We start from the raw sequence: 15,557 nt of genomic DNA on the forward strand, positions 1-15,557 counted from the left end.
CGGCAGCTTTTCTTCTTCTCTGCACCTTTTATATCTCGCTCTGGCACTACTACATATACTCTGACGTCTGTGTATTATGCTTGACTCGTAAATTACGTAGCGCACTGCTTGCTGTAACTCTCGTAGCTCTGTATGATCACGCACATGCACCATGTAAATGTTCACAGCCAACTGCAATAAACCAGCACTGCTTCTTCTCTCTCTCTATCTATCTCTCTTACTTTATTTCCACTATATACACAGTATACGAGAGCCCGATGTAGGACGGAAAATCTTAAACTACAGCAATATCGCCGAACGAGAACACAACGCTATTTGCCGCTACATAGAGAGCAGGTGCCAAGGGCTCCTGTATCTCCTATATATCGGAGCTTACGGCGATCCCGTTGCAATCCTGCACCAGATCCCCGCAGCCTTTCATTATACGCGCCAACGTCGTCGAGTCGAGTCGAGTCACCGGATCGTCGTCTCCCTACAGCAGCAATGGAAAAAAGACCGAAAATCGAGGCCTCCGCGCTCGATTTGCAAGTTTATACATGGCCGATAAACTCGACCTCTCTCTCTCTCTCTCTCGTCCGATGCGCCTCGCCATTCTCATTAGCATCGGGAATTAACAGCCCGTCGCGGCCCGTGAAGATTTTCACGTCTATACACCGCGCTATATATATATATATATATATATATCGATCCATCGAGCACCGACTAAGTCTTATCTCATTCTCCGCAAGGCCTGTGTCCCTCCGGGTTCTCGAAGTCGCCGGCTGACCTTCCGCGACGATGATTTGCGAGCCCGCGAACGATGAATTATTTCCTATATACCTACCTGCGCCTAATCGCGATCTCATTGTTTTTTCAAGCTCGTAAAAAGCGAGAAGCTCATCGCGCCGTTAACCCCGTTCGGAAAGTAGTCGCTCTCGTACAAAAGCTCGCGCAGGTACATCTTTTTTCATTCGTCTAGACTATACGTATAGGTAGGCATGTGCAAGTTCATCGCCGAGAGTTTATACAGACCGTGGCATTTTCCCCCGGCGCTGACGGCTTTTAGGAGCTGCTCGCGAGCAACGATTGACTCGCGGGAGAGGCACGAGGGACAATAATAAGCGCCGAGCGCGCGCAGTGAAAATATTCCGAGGTTTATCGTCCCGGTATTAATATCGCCGCGCTGAGAGGGAGTGAAAAGACATTTTTACGACGACTGTATGATGCAGTGTGGGGGAGTATTATATATAGAAAGGAAATTGAATTTCTGGCCGTTCTTTACACAGCGGCGTAAACAGCCCGCCGCGGCTGCATCAAAGGAAAAATCGAACGGACTTATATTTTTCATCGGTATGCCCGCACCAGTATAGTTGGTTTATCGGATGCAAAATTCAGCCGCGACATCTATCGCGTTTCCTCAAGGATGTACGTAATGATGGATTGGATACCGGCCGATATCGTGTAATTTTGAAGTCGCATAAGTCAATGGAGCTCCTATGTGTATAATATTATGTAGAGACGTCGCGACGAGAGCTATACGGTGTATTTATGCGCTGATGCGCATGAACTATCGGTTACCGCCGTCGTGTGTCTGTGTGTATATGTAGACTGACACGTGGGTCGCGTATAGTGTGACGCGATGTGTTTGAAGAGCTTTTTAGCGCGTCGTGGCTATTTTGCTTGAATTATCCTCGAGGATGGATGGTTTTTAAAGTCTGAGAGTATAATTATGCAGAGGAGAAAATTTCGTTCCAAAAAACTGTACAATAAACAAGTCACAGCCCGAAATATAAGCGAAAAGTCTAATTGTCGAAACTCCGTGCTGAAAATAATTCAAACTTTTCCGCGGCCGCGCGATCATAACTTTCGCCCTCCGATAAACTTTTAACGAGAATCTTCGAATATTTCGAAAATAACCGCGAAAACTTTCTCTCCCACGCTATATACATCCTCGATGACAGCTTTTTGCATACACACTACACGAAAGACTAGTTTCCCTCTGGAAACGACATTTCCTGTACATCATCCATAAAAAATTCTCAAAAGGCCCAGAGGCGACAAAAGCTTCGCACGGCACAAAGCCGCGCGCGAGCGCGAAATGTCAAAGAGCGTAGAAAAAAAGCTCATCGCAGTCAATCGAAGCTGATCGATATAGTATAGGCTAGCCGGATAGAGAGAGAGAGAGAGAGAGAGAGAGAGAGAGCCTCGGTGCAACGCTCGAAAGAAAGCCGGAAGAACTAGTTCATGCACTGGGTATATGTATATATAGCTTATACACATAGACAGCGTGCATATGTCATATGTTTTTTCCGTTTCGGAACTGGCGTCCTTGGCCTCGCGGAAAGCAAAGTTCCCTCTCCCGAGCTTTTCCGCCGGCGTATACGACTTATCGACTCGTGCAGGGGTAATAGGAGGCAAGTGTGTATGATGTAGCGCGTATGAGTTTCTGCTGTGCCGGCGAAGTTGCGAATGGCGGAGGCAGCACCGGCTGGCTGGATGTGTATAGTAAAGGGTCTAGCAGCCGATTGAGGGTGATGTAGTTTCCTGTGTGGATGACATTTACTTCGTTGACAGGATTTGTTTGAATTTGATTTATAGACGAGTTTTAGGTGGATAAATATTTTTGAAAAGTAAATATAAAATCGTTTTTTCGTGGAAAAGGTTTACCTCTAAAATGTATTTGAATAAGCGTTATCGTTGGTCTCCGGAGTTTAGATCCGCGGGTAACTAGAGCAAAAACATCGAGCCGATAAAGCAGCGATCGTCTACTCGTGCGGACGTGTGACACAACAGCGCTTCTCGTATTGTGTAATAATGGCAGAAGCTGCTCGCTAGCTCCAAAGCGCGGTCGCAACTCGGTCACGTGTTGCGAGACTCTACCACGTGCTGCTTCTATATTTGCATGAAAATAGTGGAGAATTATAGTGTTTGTTGACAAATGCATGCCAATTTTTTTTACGTATTTTTATTTCGACAGCTTGGATTATGAAAATATATTTTTTTTTATAACTGAAACGAATACAAGTTTCTTCATCGAAAACAGCGACGGTAGAGGGTATTATCTGAAAGTTCGCGAAAGATTAATGTACTGGTCGATGATAGGGTGATTCTAAGCTCAGATGTGACAACTGTCAGGATGGCCGAGCGGTCTAAGGCGCCAGACTCAAGGTATTACCTTCTCGGTCGAACACCGAGTTTCTGGGCATTCTGGTCCTCTCTGAGGGCGTGGGTTCGAATCCCACTTCTGACAAATTTTTTGCTCTTCTTTTTTTTTCGTCGAGCTTGCTACTGCCTTTCTCCCGACTGTCTTTTTCAATTTTTCGAATTTATTTTTACAATAATATTTATTTAACAAATAGCGCGAATGAGAACCCGACGTTTTTTAATGCTAAAACGCAGCAATTGATATATATTTTTTTAAACTATTCGCAATTTTTTAAAATCATTTTATATTTTTAACGAAGCATCGCGAGATTTCACTCAACAAAATACTGCACTTTTAAAACCTCTCAGTCTCGCCTCTTTAAAAAACAAATCGCTCATAATATAAATCAATTGATTCATAAATCCCCTCGGCAAAAAAAAACATCCACATACTCCCGACTGCACCGACTCTCCCCACCACTTTTTCGTGCGAATTCTCTCACACACACATGCGTCTACCAAACATTATACCCCAAGTACGGGTCAAAACTATCGCAACCGCGCGCGGCGGCAGTCGTCGTCTCCGCACACACACACACACACAACTCGCGCGCGTTCCGAAACTATCGACCGGCAGTGTACGACACGTTGCACATTTTCCGCTCTGTGTGTTGATTTTTACGTATATGTACAGGCCTCGTACGAGTAGACGAGAGGTAGTTAGTCAAAGTTGTTGTTTCGTAACTTTTCCTAGGGCCGTTTGAATTTTCCGAGATTTTCGCGCGTGCGAGTGAGCTCGAGTTTACTACTCGTCTATATAAGTGTGTATAGTAGAAAATGTGAGAGTGTGTTCCTTCGGGGAGATGCTTGATTGACAGCTGGTGTATTCGGAGGCGCTACTTTTGTTGGAACGAGTTTCGAAGTTTTTTTTTAAACGATGCATCGTGGAACTATCGCTGCGGAAAATTGCTAGACGGAGGTGAAATTTGAGGTTATGTACCGCGAGTTGTTTTTTTACACGGTAAGAGACGTGGATTCCGTAGCGTCATTTTTAATTCCCAAAAATTGTTCCTCTCAAGGTCTTTCCTCTTTATACGTCGAACGGCAATTAAATCAGAGATAATGTCATCGGGCAAATCGTTCGCTCATTGTTATCGATTAATCGTCTGTAGAAAACAGTCGCGACACACACACACACACACTCTATTATAAAGCGTTTTATAATACAACAATAGCGGAAAGAGTCCATTCAGTAGAGACAGACCGGAACGTTAAGATGCATAGCGTATAATTATTATATACTCTCCGTTATATATAGATGCAGTCCATTTGTACACTCAATTGCATGTACATTCGTTATAGCGAATAATAAGACCATCTACGAGCGCATACATATAACTGCGCAATTTTGTATCGCGAATTAAAAGCAAGCTCCGCGACACGATAGTAAAAAAAATAGTATTGTTGTCGTTGCGAGTAAAGTGGCTTTGAAATTTCACACCAGATTCTTGTCTGTTCGCCAATTTGATAGTACAATAATAGCATGTAGCGTTTCAGGGAAAAAGATCGAAAATCCGAGTGCGTTTCGTAACTCGCAAAACATTTCTGTTTTAACACTAATTTGCGAATTTGAAAAAAAAAAAATAGACTCTTGTTGACAGTTCGGTTTAAGCGCGTAAGAGCAGCAATGATGGTAATGTCTCGGACGATATTCCGCACCTTGCTGCGGTGCATATACACAGTGTGGGTGTGGCGGCGAACGAAATTTGCAGCTATGACGCAAAGCGCGCGCGTAATCTAATTGCGCTTCGGCGGCGCGTTCGTTAGCCTTTTGCGGTCGCTGTACCGTATACACTTTTTTTTTCTTAATCTTCAAATTGATTACGATTCGTAAGGAATAACTATAATTTCGTGCTCTGAATTTACCATCATTACATGTGATGATTAAAAAAAAAATCTTCGAGACATAATACAAGCATCTCGATTCCAGATCACAAGCTCAGCTGTCTAATCGAACCCATCGTCACGTGACGCGTTCGATCTACACCCGTCAACACACAAAACATTCGCAAACAGCTCTCGCTCTCCAACTATCACAACATCAAAGGACACACCATCATCATCCTATGCAGTCGCGTGTCTGTCAGTGCATCCGCACTACACTCGCCCCTCCAGAGAGACCCGGGGGTTTATCGATTAGCGGCGCGGGGCGTCGCTACGCCAATCCACCCACCCACACACACGTACAGCTCAGCGCGTACGTACACACACGTACACGTAGACGAGAGTAAATCCAAAGGAGTATTGCCGCCAGATCGTCGTCGCGTTCAACAGTTGACGCTGCGCTGTCCGCCGCGAAAGTGAGGTTAGGATAGCAGAAGACGTATTAACCGCGCGAGACATCGCATCGTCTGCTATACTACGTGCGGTATACTATATACATAATGTGACAAACGCGGCGACTGTTGTCAAAACAATCGATTACGTAACTTCGCGGAGTTGATTTTTTTGTACACGGACTGTCTGAAGCCTTTATTTTTTTGAGACTGTCCACTCGGAGCTTGCAAGCTCTCGGCGAGTTATCGATCACGGATGGCCGAGCGGTTGATGTGTTTTTTTATTAATGCTTTTCGCCAACGATGAGTCAGTCGGCTTTCGGTGAATCTGTGTGTGTGTGTGTGTGTGTGTGTGTGTGTTATACTTGCTTGTCTTCTGAAATAAAAAGCTTTTCCGAAGCATCGATTCGGTATGTATCCGTCTATATAATAGCCAGTGTAATAAAAACACACATACGCGGATGTAGGTCGTATAAACGAAGCTCGTTAATTTTTCGGCGTCGGTTCGTTCCGTGAAACAAGAAAATCATTCCACACAGCATACGCCCTCCCAGAGACGATAAAAAAGACGAGATTTAATTACACGCCTAACACCAGCGCTCGCGTAGTTTCCGTCGTTATTAAACTCGAGAATTCGAATCTCGCGATGTAAAAGAGTAAAAAAAAGAAACGTCCCACCCACACACACGGTATACCGCATACAGAGCCTCGTATAACATGCAGAGCACGAACGAATGCCAAGGGAGAGCTTCGAGGGAATGATATCCGCGGAACTATAGACGCTCGCGGGAACGCAAATAATGCCATTATTGCTGACCTGATTTTTCTCCCGCGTATACGTAGCGCGGATGGAAATAGAAAAATTCGATTCGCATATACACGGCCAAGTTCGATAAGGCAAACGTAGGTATATTCTATAGACTCTCGTGGCTTTCGATGCATAATACACCCGAGTACACACACACACACACACACACACAGACGCAAAAGAGCGAAGGGAAGAGATTAAGGGAAGACCTTGAGTCGATCGACTGGCTACAAGCACACGCGCGTCGCCGTTCGACCCTCGTGTAATTGCACACCTGTCCGGGAGATCATCCCCCCCGTTGGCGACGCGTCTCCCTCGGGTTTTGTTCTTTTCGCGTCTATCCTCTTGTTCACGAGCTTCTCTCTCGCGGATATAAGATGGAAATTCTCTTGCGGCTCCGATGATACTTAAAACGCACACACACACAGACGAACCTTATCGGCCCGATATGCATGAGAAAGAGCCGCGTGAATATTCAACGATCGCATGCAGCGCAATTTCAACGCCCGAGATAAATCACTTTCGGAACGCGCCGACTGATAGGCCCTATCAGCTCGACCTTGAAACTTTCGAGCTCGCTGCTGAGAAAGGTGTATCGCGTTACGCTGAGATTTGCTCTCCTAATTATACAGGAATTACAGTCTCGTAATTCGATAGGCATCGATCCACGGAAATTATACAGCTCGTTCCGTGTAACCGCGCATCGATTTTCCGTTAAAAACTCGTTCCGACAACGGCGACTATCGGAAAGCGAAATGAAGCTATTGTGTATAGCTTGATTTCGCTGTCGAAAATCACACCGATCGACGTTCTCGAATCACAGAGTGCAACATAGACATGAAAAGCCGAAGCAGCAGAGACTATTAAAAAAAAAAAAAGACAAAAAAAAAAGACAGAGAGATGTGCAACCGGCCGGGCGGAACAGCCGCCGAGGTTGCGATATAGACGCAGACACAGCAGCAGAGAACATCAGAGAAGAGCTTCGTGCATAGGAGCGAAGAGCCATGGATTTCTCCGAGAGCAAGTTCGCCAGGTGGATGCAGACCCTGAGGTCTCGCGCTGACGCCTACGTCTACGCGCGGAATCGTAAGATATACTGCATAATATATGTGTATATATCGATGCTGATAAGCAAAACGCCGGAATTACGCCGAGTTTTCCGGAATTAGAGAGGGAAAGAAAAATGAGCGTTTTCCATTATGCATTATCCGATGCGGAGATCTCCCGCGGCTTTATCCCCGGCGGGGGGAACGATATCACCCTAGCTTCCAATATTCATTAGCGCGCTGATATACGCTAAGCGACGCCTTCGCTGAGGGCTTTTCCTTTTTTTTAATGCTTCGCCTTCTCCGCCCACTGCTGAAACATTTATTCGATCATTCGCGTGTCTCGCATTGTTTATAGCTGAGTCATTATTATGATCGATGTTTGTGGTAGAGTAATTGCTGATGATTTGCACGTAAATGCTTCGCTTTGAAGAGAAGAAAGTGTATTGTTATCTAATCTGGATTTGTGTTTTTTTTTTCTGTCATCAGGAACGGGAAGAGCGGAGAATGGCGGCTCGTCGCTGGACCAGTCGACAGGTGGTGGTGGTCACGGGACAGGCGACATTCAGGACGAGAGGGTTGTCTTCGTTAATGCACCCCATCAACCGGCCACCTACCGCAACAACCACATTTCCACGGCCAAGTACTCGCTGCTATCCTTCATACCGTCCTTCCTCTTCGAGCAGTTCAGGCGATACAGCAACTGTTTCTTCCTCTTCATCGCCCTCATGCAGGTTCGTTTATATATTTTTATTTTTTTTTTTATTGACGGAGCAACGATGTTTATTCTTCTCGTTGTTGCAGCAAATCCCAGACGTTTCGCCGACGGGGCGATACACGACGCTCGTCCCGCTCATATTCATCCTGAGCGTGTCGGCGCTTAAGGAGATCGTCGAGGACATTGTGAGTATCAATCAAACAGTACCTTGTGACAGAGGAGCTTTTCATTAAACATGCTGTATCGCGTCGTCACAGAAAAGGCACAGAGCCGACGACGAGATAAACAAGCGCGAGGTCGAGGTGCTGCGGGACGGCCGCTGGCAGTGGATCCAGTGGAAGACGGTGACGGTAGGCGACGTCGTCAAGGTGCACAACAACAACTTCTTCCCGGCTGACCTGATCCTGCTCTCGTCCTCCGAGCCCCAGGCGATGTCGTTCATCGAGACGGCGAACCTCGACGGTGAGACCAATCTCAAGATCCGCCAGGCCCATCCCGACACCGCCAACCTCCTCGACACCGTCGAGCTCATGAACTTCCGCGCCAACATCCAGTGTGAACCGCCCAACAGGCATCTCTACGAGTTCAACGGGATTCTTCGCGAGACCAACAAGCCGTGAGTCTTTTTCTTGAAGAACAGCTAAAGGTAAAGTAAGAAAGTTGTCTAACGAGTTGACTGGTGACACAGGAGCGTACCCCTGGGACCGGATCAGCTGCTGCTTCGAGGCGCGATGCTGCGCAACACTCGGTGGGTCTTCGGCGTGGTGATCTATACTGGTCACGACACCAAGCTCATGCAGAACAATACGAGCACCGCGCCCCTCAAGCGCTCGACCCTCGATCGCCTCATCAACACCCAGATACTCATGCTCTTCTTCATCCTGCTGCTACTGTGCCTTCTCTCGGCGATATTCAATATACTATGGACCAACGCCAATCACACTGGTCTTTGGTATCTCGGGCTAAACGGTAATGATATGCTTATGCATTATTTTAAATTACGAAATTTTACTCGGTATCAGATTTCTAATGCATCAAATTATCAATTTTCAGAGGCCAAAACGAAGAACTTTGCCTTCAACCTGCTGACCTTCATCATCCTCTTCAACAACCTGATCCCGATATCGCTACAGGTGACGCTGGAGGTGGTGCGCTTTGTGCAGGCGACCTTCATCAACATGGACATCGAGATGTACCACCCGGAGACAGATACGCCGGCGATGGCGCGCACCAGCAATCTCAATGAGGAGCTCGGCATGGTGCGCTACGTTTTCACCGACAAAACTGGCACCTTGACGCGCAACGTCATGGAGTACAAGCGCTGCTCCATCGCCGGCAAGATGTACGAGTGAGTATCGTCCGCTATTGTTTTAGCTCTGTATGCTTTGTTCCGAGTGGTCCTTTGTATTAACGACGAGTGTGCATTGGCAGTTTGCCAACGCCATCGATTTCCAATGGCGAAGCCAGCGAGATGGACAGCGAGCTCATCCAGGACATACTGCAGGGCCGGCCGAAAAATGCCTCGCAAAGCTCTAGCAGCAAAAAGGTCAAGCACGCCGCTATCCTCCACGAATTCATGGTGATGCTGTCAGTCTGTCATACCGTCATACCCGAGAAGTTCGAAGACGGAAGCATCATCTATCACGCAGCCTCACCCGGTAAAGAGTCATTCTTGCAGACTATAGACCTTGGAGTATATTATATGCAATAACTTGACTGTGGGATTTTATTTTATAGACGAACGAGCCCTTGTGGACGGCGCCAGCAAGTTTGGCTATGTCTTCGACTCGCGCACGCCGCACTTCGTTGAGATCCTGGCGTTGGGTGAACGGCAGCGCTACGAGATCCTGAACGTGATTGAGTTCACCTCGGCCCGCAAACGAATGTCGGTTATCGTGCGCACACCCAGCGGCCAGATCAAGATATTCTGCAAGGGTGCGGACTCGGTGATCTACGAACGTCTTGCGCCCAAGACGCCTGACGAAGACAACACAGGCCCGCAGCAGCAGCAGTCAATCCTCGACGATTTTAGGGACGCGACGCTTCAGCACCTCGAGGCCTTTGCTACCGAAGGACTCAGAACGCTTTGCTTTGCCGCTGCAGATATACCGGACAACCGTTACAATGTGAGTTGGTTGTGGGCTAACCTTTGAGAGAGTTGGAGGTAACCGTGATTTTGTCTGTTCAACAGTGGTGGAAGGAGATCTACGACAAGGCGAACATGAACCTGTCGAACAAGGAAGAAAAGGTGGCCGAGGCAGCGGATCTCATCGAGACTAAGTTAACGCTGCTTGGTGCCACGGCTATCGAGGACCAGCTTCAGGATCAAGTTCCAGAGACGATAGAATCGCTCATTCAGGCGGACATCCGCGTTTGGGTATTGACTGGTGATAAACAGGAAACGGCCATCAATATTGGCTACTCCTGCAGACTGATTACACAACCCATGCCTTTGATTATTATCAATGAGGGTTCTTTGGATGTAAGTTTGATCGATTTATGAATTTCAGAAACGATATCGTTGTACTCGATCGATCTACGTATTGTTTCAGAAAACAAGAGAAGTTATCATTCAGCACTGTCTGGACTTTGGACAAGATTTGAAGTGCCAAAATGACGTTGGACTTGTCATTGACGGGAACAGTTTAAAATACGCTTTGTCTTGTGATCTCAGAAGAGACTTTTTAGATTTATGCACTTCCTGTAAGGTCGTCATTTGCTGTAGGGTCTCGCCAATGCAAAAAGCAGAAGTAGTGGATTTGGTGACGACCAACACCAAAGCGGTGACTTTGGCCATTGGCGACGGCGCGAACGACGTGGCCATGATTCAAAAAGCACACATTGGCATTGGTCAGTATTTCTATCCGTTTTTATATATTTAAAAAAAGACGTTTAAAAATTGTTTCATTCACGAATGCATCGTTTGACTCGACAGGCATTTCGGGCGTCGAAGGTCTGCAAGCGGCATGCGCCTCGGACTACTCGATAGCCCAGTTCCGCTTTCTCAAGCGTTTGCTTTTCGTGCACGGATCCTGGAACTACAGCAGAATGTGCAAGCTTATTTTGTATTCGTTTTATAAGAACATTTGCCTGTACGTCATCGAGCTATGGTTCGCCATTTACTCCGGCTGGTCTGGTCAGATTCTCTTCGAGAGATGGTCCATCGGTCTTTACAACGTGGTATTCACGGCAGCTCCACCCTTAGCGATAGGTCTTTTTGATAAGGTGTGTTCAGCGGAAACGCATTTAGCCCATCCCAGTTTGTACGCTGCGAAAAACGCTACCGAGTCTACGTTTAACATTAAGGTAATTTCAAATTCATCAATCAACTCGATCTACCTAAATTTTACTTAATAGTAATTTAATGTTAATGGTTCATATCAGGTATTTTGGATCTGGATATTCAATGCTCTACTTCACTCTGCCCTCCTGTACTGGCTATCGTTGCTAGCACTTAAACAGGATGTTATTTGGGGTAACGGAAGGGACGGCGGCTACCTTGTTCTAGGAAATGTAGTTTATACTGTAAGATGCATTTTCATTTGCACTAAAATACTATTGAAAAATATTCGTGCACAGTTGACAAAATTTATTACGTTGCAGTACGTAGTAGTGACTGTTTGCGGAAAAGCAGGTCTGATAACGAACTCATGGACGTGGGTGACTCACTTGGCGACTTGGGGATCCATCATACTATGGTTCCTCTTTATTCTAATTTACAGGTACAGAATTAGAAATTTTCTTGCACTTTTTAACAGAATAACATAATCTAACTCAATTACTTACAATTCTCAGCAACTTCTGGCCTGTCATCAACGTTGGAGCAGTCATGCTCGGCAACGACCGAATGCTGTTCTCGTCACCTGTCTTTTGGTTAGGACTTATTCTCATTCCACTCGCAGTTTTGTTGCTCGACGTTACAGTAAAAACGTGCGTATCTTACCAGTTTTATTCGTCAGCTTTCACCCATGCACAAAATAAACATCAATCTTGAATTGGGTTTGCAGTGTGAAGAACACGGTTTGGAAGTCGCTGACCGAAGCAGCTAGAGAGCAGGAAATTCGCAAATCCGACCCTGGCGACATTTTCCACGCCCAAGACTACAGGAGCTCGTAAGTCGATTGAATTCCTATTACAATGACATTACCATTAAACTCCATCCAATATCATAAAGCCGGTTTAGGGGCTTCATTTATATCGCAAACGCCGATCCAAAAGATATTCATGCGAAAATCAGATGTTTTCGTTGGTTGCGGAATTCCAGAGCGCATCATCCCTTCACCATGCATATCTCTTTCTCTACTTTCCATCGCATAATATACGATAAAACTTGATCCCAAGCGGAAACGACGTTATCCTTCGCTGTTTTTGTGTGACATCGTGGTATTGCGCATATAATACTGATCGTTGAGGTGTTGTATATCTGCATGAGGTACCACTTGATTTTACTGTAGCTTTTCCTTTAACTGTAACCTACTGATTGATGAACAATTTTTAATCTCCATTTTTTTAACGATCGCGCGATAACCGTGCATGGCTTCTTTCGGCGCGACGCGGAATTACTGATTCCGCTGTATACCTGCGCTTTCAACTAACCTTTTTTTTACATTTTTATCAATGTTCAAAGGTGCTCGAAGAGAACCATCATATACCATTCATACGAAAACCTTTTTAGCATGCAACTCGAGTGTTATTATTATCGAATAGAAAACGACAGCCATCAAGTGTGTGAATTCTCTCTTTCTATTTCCCAAGTCAAAATTATACAAACCAAAAACTTTGCACCATCCGTTCCATATTACTAAAGGAGCACAGACTCGTCGGGCAAGTTGTACAAGAGGCGCGGAAGCCGACGTTCTTTCAAGCTGAGGTTGCCGCGCTACTGCATCCGTCGACTGCTGGTTCTGATCCTGCGACGAGCTTCATTCGCCAATCCCGAGATCCTGAGGCTCTGAGCCAATACATAATTCCCATCCTTCCGACGATTACGTAGAAAACCGAACGAATGGAAGACTGAAGAGACACTCGCATGTTACCTCGGAAGATTCTGTTGTCGAAAAGTACCTGTTATATATTTTACTTTTATTTGTTATATCCCATGTACTTTTTTTATTTTTGTTTTCAATTATATTGCCATATACATCGTTGGCGAAGTATCGGAAATTTTTTGTTTGAAGCGTTTGATTTGCGTTACATATCCATTTCATGTATCTTTATTTCCACGCCAAAGAACATTCACTCGTACAAACATTTCTATTAATGCACCTCTTGGTGGTACATCACACGACACACTCTCAACTCCTGCAATTGTTTACTCCTCATGTTTGACGTAGTTTTGCAGTCTCGTCGTAGCTCTTCTTCTTGTATACTCTCGTCATTGTATTAATTCTCCTTTATACGTATACGAGAAACTTGATTAAACTGTATGAGAATCACGTACACCGCGAATGCGAACAGTTGCTCGATAGAGAGTCAACTTTGGCATTCAACAAGTGTACAATACATTTAGTTATCTCATTACCTCCCTCCAAGTAACAAAGTATATACCGTCCAAACAAAATCGAGTCATACCTCTCACTATTTCTGTTTCTCTTTGTTTTTGGACTCTTTCGTGCAGATCCGTGCATGCCATCGCCGATATCGCGAGGTGTAAGTACCCCCCAGTAGACGTTCTCTACAAACTTTCTACTATGTCACCAAACGACACCCCACAATAAAACAGCTGACACCGCTACATCACATATGATATTATAGTGTATATGCGACACGACGATCCTGTCAAATTGTATACCTACACGCACGTCGATATACGATTCGATTTAGAGCGCGATGATTATAGAGCTGCTGGCTTGTTTGCATGTAGCGCACGGTGTTTACGGCCGTTGGCAATGCTGCACTTTGCACTTTGAATGATCACACCTTTGTTGTCTCACACTCTACGTATTTAATTGATTTATTTGTTTTTGTTGTATTTTGCAAGTGTGTTAAGGATTGACCCGACGATTTATCCCCTTGTTTGGCATGACGAGTGTTTTTGATTTATCGACCCGATTTAACAAAGCACTGACTATATACATTATACATTATCTAAGATTGACGCTCCATCACTCTATATCTATATCTCACGGGTTGATCGCTCCTATACTTCTAACATCGGATTCTCTCTATACGGCTAAGCCTATACCTAAACTCGTTTGCAGTTCGAGAAGCATATCCGTAAAACTGCATGCGCCTCTGAACTTCATTCCTCGCATATATTGGGTTGAAAATAAAAGAAACAACACGCCTTCCCGCGAGAAATCAAACGCTGACGCAAAAAAGACAATGGAATGCGCTGAAAATCATGCCGAGTTTGTAAAAGTCCTGCACGATTCGACTTGGAAAAACGTTGAATATAAAACAAGTCGGCCGCTGGATACTATATGATAAACCCGCAAAGAAGGCTTGGCGAGCTCTCTGTTTGTGGAAAAAAATACGACATGTTCAACGATCACTTGCAGATTGACGGAGACGGCGCGGCTACTGAAAAACGTTAAAAGCGTATTCACCAGGCGTACGAACGCCGCTGCCAGAGTGAATGTCGAGGTGGAGCTATCACGTAAGTCCTCTATCACAGAACAGAACGATCGACTCCAGGTTTTTTTTATTCCTCGACTCGCGTCCTCTTTCAAAAGTAGATTTTTTATTTATTTTTTTTTATTTTGTGTATAGTAGATTGTCGATACATATACTCCTACAGTATTGAAGTACGACCCTTTTGAAACAGTCCTGTGTATTTCTGTATAGGAGAGGAAAAGAGGACGCGAAGGAGTCGAGTCGAGTCTTTGAGAGCCTTTAAGTATCTCGGTGAATTTTTCTCAGTATAAGCTCCAGTATCGAAGCAGTGTGTGTTTTTTTATACCGATGTCACTAATCCTCTCGCGCATATACATCGACGATGTGTGTGTGTTTTTTTGTTTGTCTCACGAGACGTCTCACGACACTTTTCTTATTATCGACGTCTCAACTGTGTGCTTTTATCCTGTACCATTAAAAGAAAGTTATTTTTATTTTGTACACCAATCGTAACCCGGTTTTACCGACGGTCGGTAAAACCGTTTATGTCGAGATTTTTTTCAAGCACCTTTCGCTGAAGCACACGATACACACACATAACAAGCTTTTACAGTCGCTTTTTTCAATTAACGCCTATATTATAACCGAGACTAATGAACATAGATGACTATAGAATATTTATTACACAATAAAAAAGTAGTCTCTTTATTATGCTATTAGAGTATCTATTAACATAACTTGATGCAATTGCAGTATTATGTATATAATCCACACAAATAGAAGCCAAGTAAACTTGACAAACTAATCCAGACATTGTCTTAGACAATCGTGTAAATAATCTCGAGTTTAGACGACGTGTACCATAGTATTACATGCATGAAAGAAAAAAAAACTTGTCGAAGCAGCGTCGGAAACAGACCAAATCATTGACCGACGCTCTTCCCCATATTGTGTACAATTCTCTCCAACCA

The 15,557-nt window shown here is 44.9% G+C and overlaps 1 protein-coding gene and 1 non-coding gene across 23 annotated transcripts in view; both read left to right on the forward strand.

The window, feature by feature from the left end:
- Window positions 1-15,557, forward strand: part of LOC100115967 (probable phospholipid-transporting ATPase IA) — a 31,299-nt gene that overhangs the window by 11,090 nt on the left and 4,652 nt on the right. For 4 of the 22 annotated variants that reach the window (XM_031922266.1, XM_031922272.1, XM_031922267.1 and 1 more), the window contains 16 exons: window positions 7,803-8,047; window positions 8,118-8,216; window positions 8,289-8,647; window positions 8,720-9,000; window positions 9,085-9,379; window positions 9,463-9,689; window positions 9,769-10,157; window positions 10,223-10,513; window positions 10,584-10,881; window positions 10,967-11,337; window positions 11,416-11,556; window positions 11,635-11,753; window positions 11,827-11,961; window positions 12,039-12,143; window positions 12,659-12,755; window positions 12,839-13,194. In XM_031922266.1, the coding sequence (XP_031778126.1) occupies window positions 7,803-8,047; window positions 8,118-8,216; window positions 8,289-8,647; window positions 8,720-9,000; window positions 9,085-9,379; window positions 9,463-9,689; window positions 9,769-10,157; window positions 10,223-10,513; window positions 10,584-10,881; window positions 10,967-11,337; window positions 11,416-11,556; window positions 11,635-11,753; window positions 11,827-11,961; window positions 12,039-12,143; window positions 12,659-12,755; window positions 12,839-13,024 (3,638 nt within the window). In that variant the 3' untranslated portion in view covers window positions 13,025-13,194. The other 18 variants (XM_016988290.3, XM_016988281.3, XM_032598096.1 and 15 more) reach the window with 17 other exon arrangements.
- TRNAL-CAA lies at window positions 3,110-3,229 on the forward strand. The gene is made up of 2 exons: window positions 3,110-3,147; window positions 3,185-3,229. It is a non-coding gene; the product is annotated as a tRNA-Leu (tRNA).

The sequence above is a fragment of the Nasonia vitripennis genome, chromosome 1, assembly GCF_009193385.2.
Source record: "Nasonia vitripennis strain AsymCx chromosome 1, Nvit_psr_1.1, whole genome shotgun sequence".
In the NCBI taxonomy this organism is placed as follows: Eukaryota; Metazoa; Arthropoda; class Insecta; order Hymenoptera; family Pteromalidae; genus Nasonia; species Nasonia vitripennis.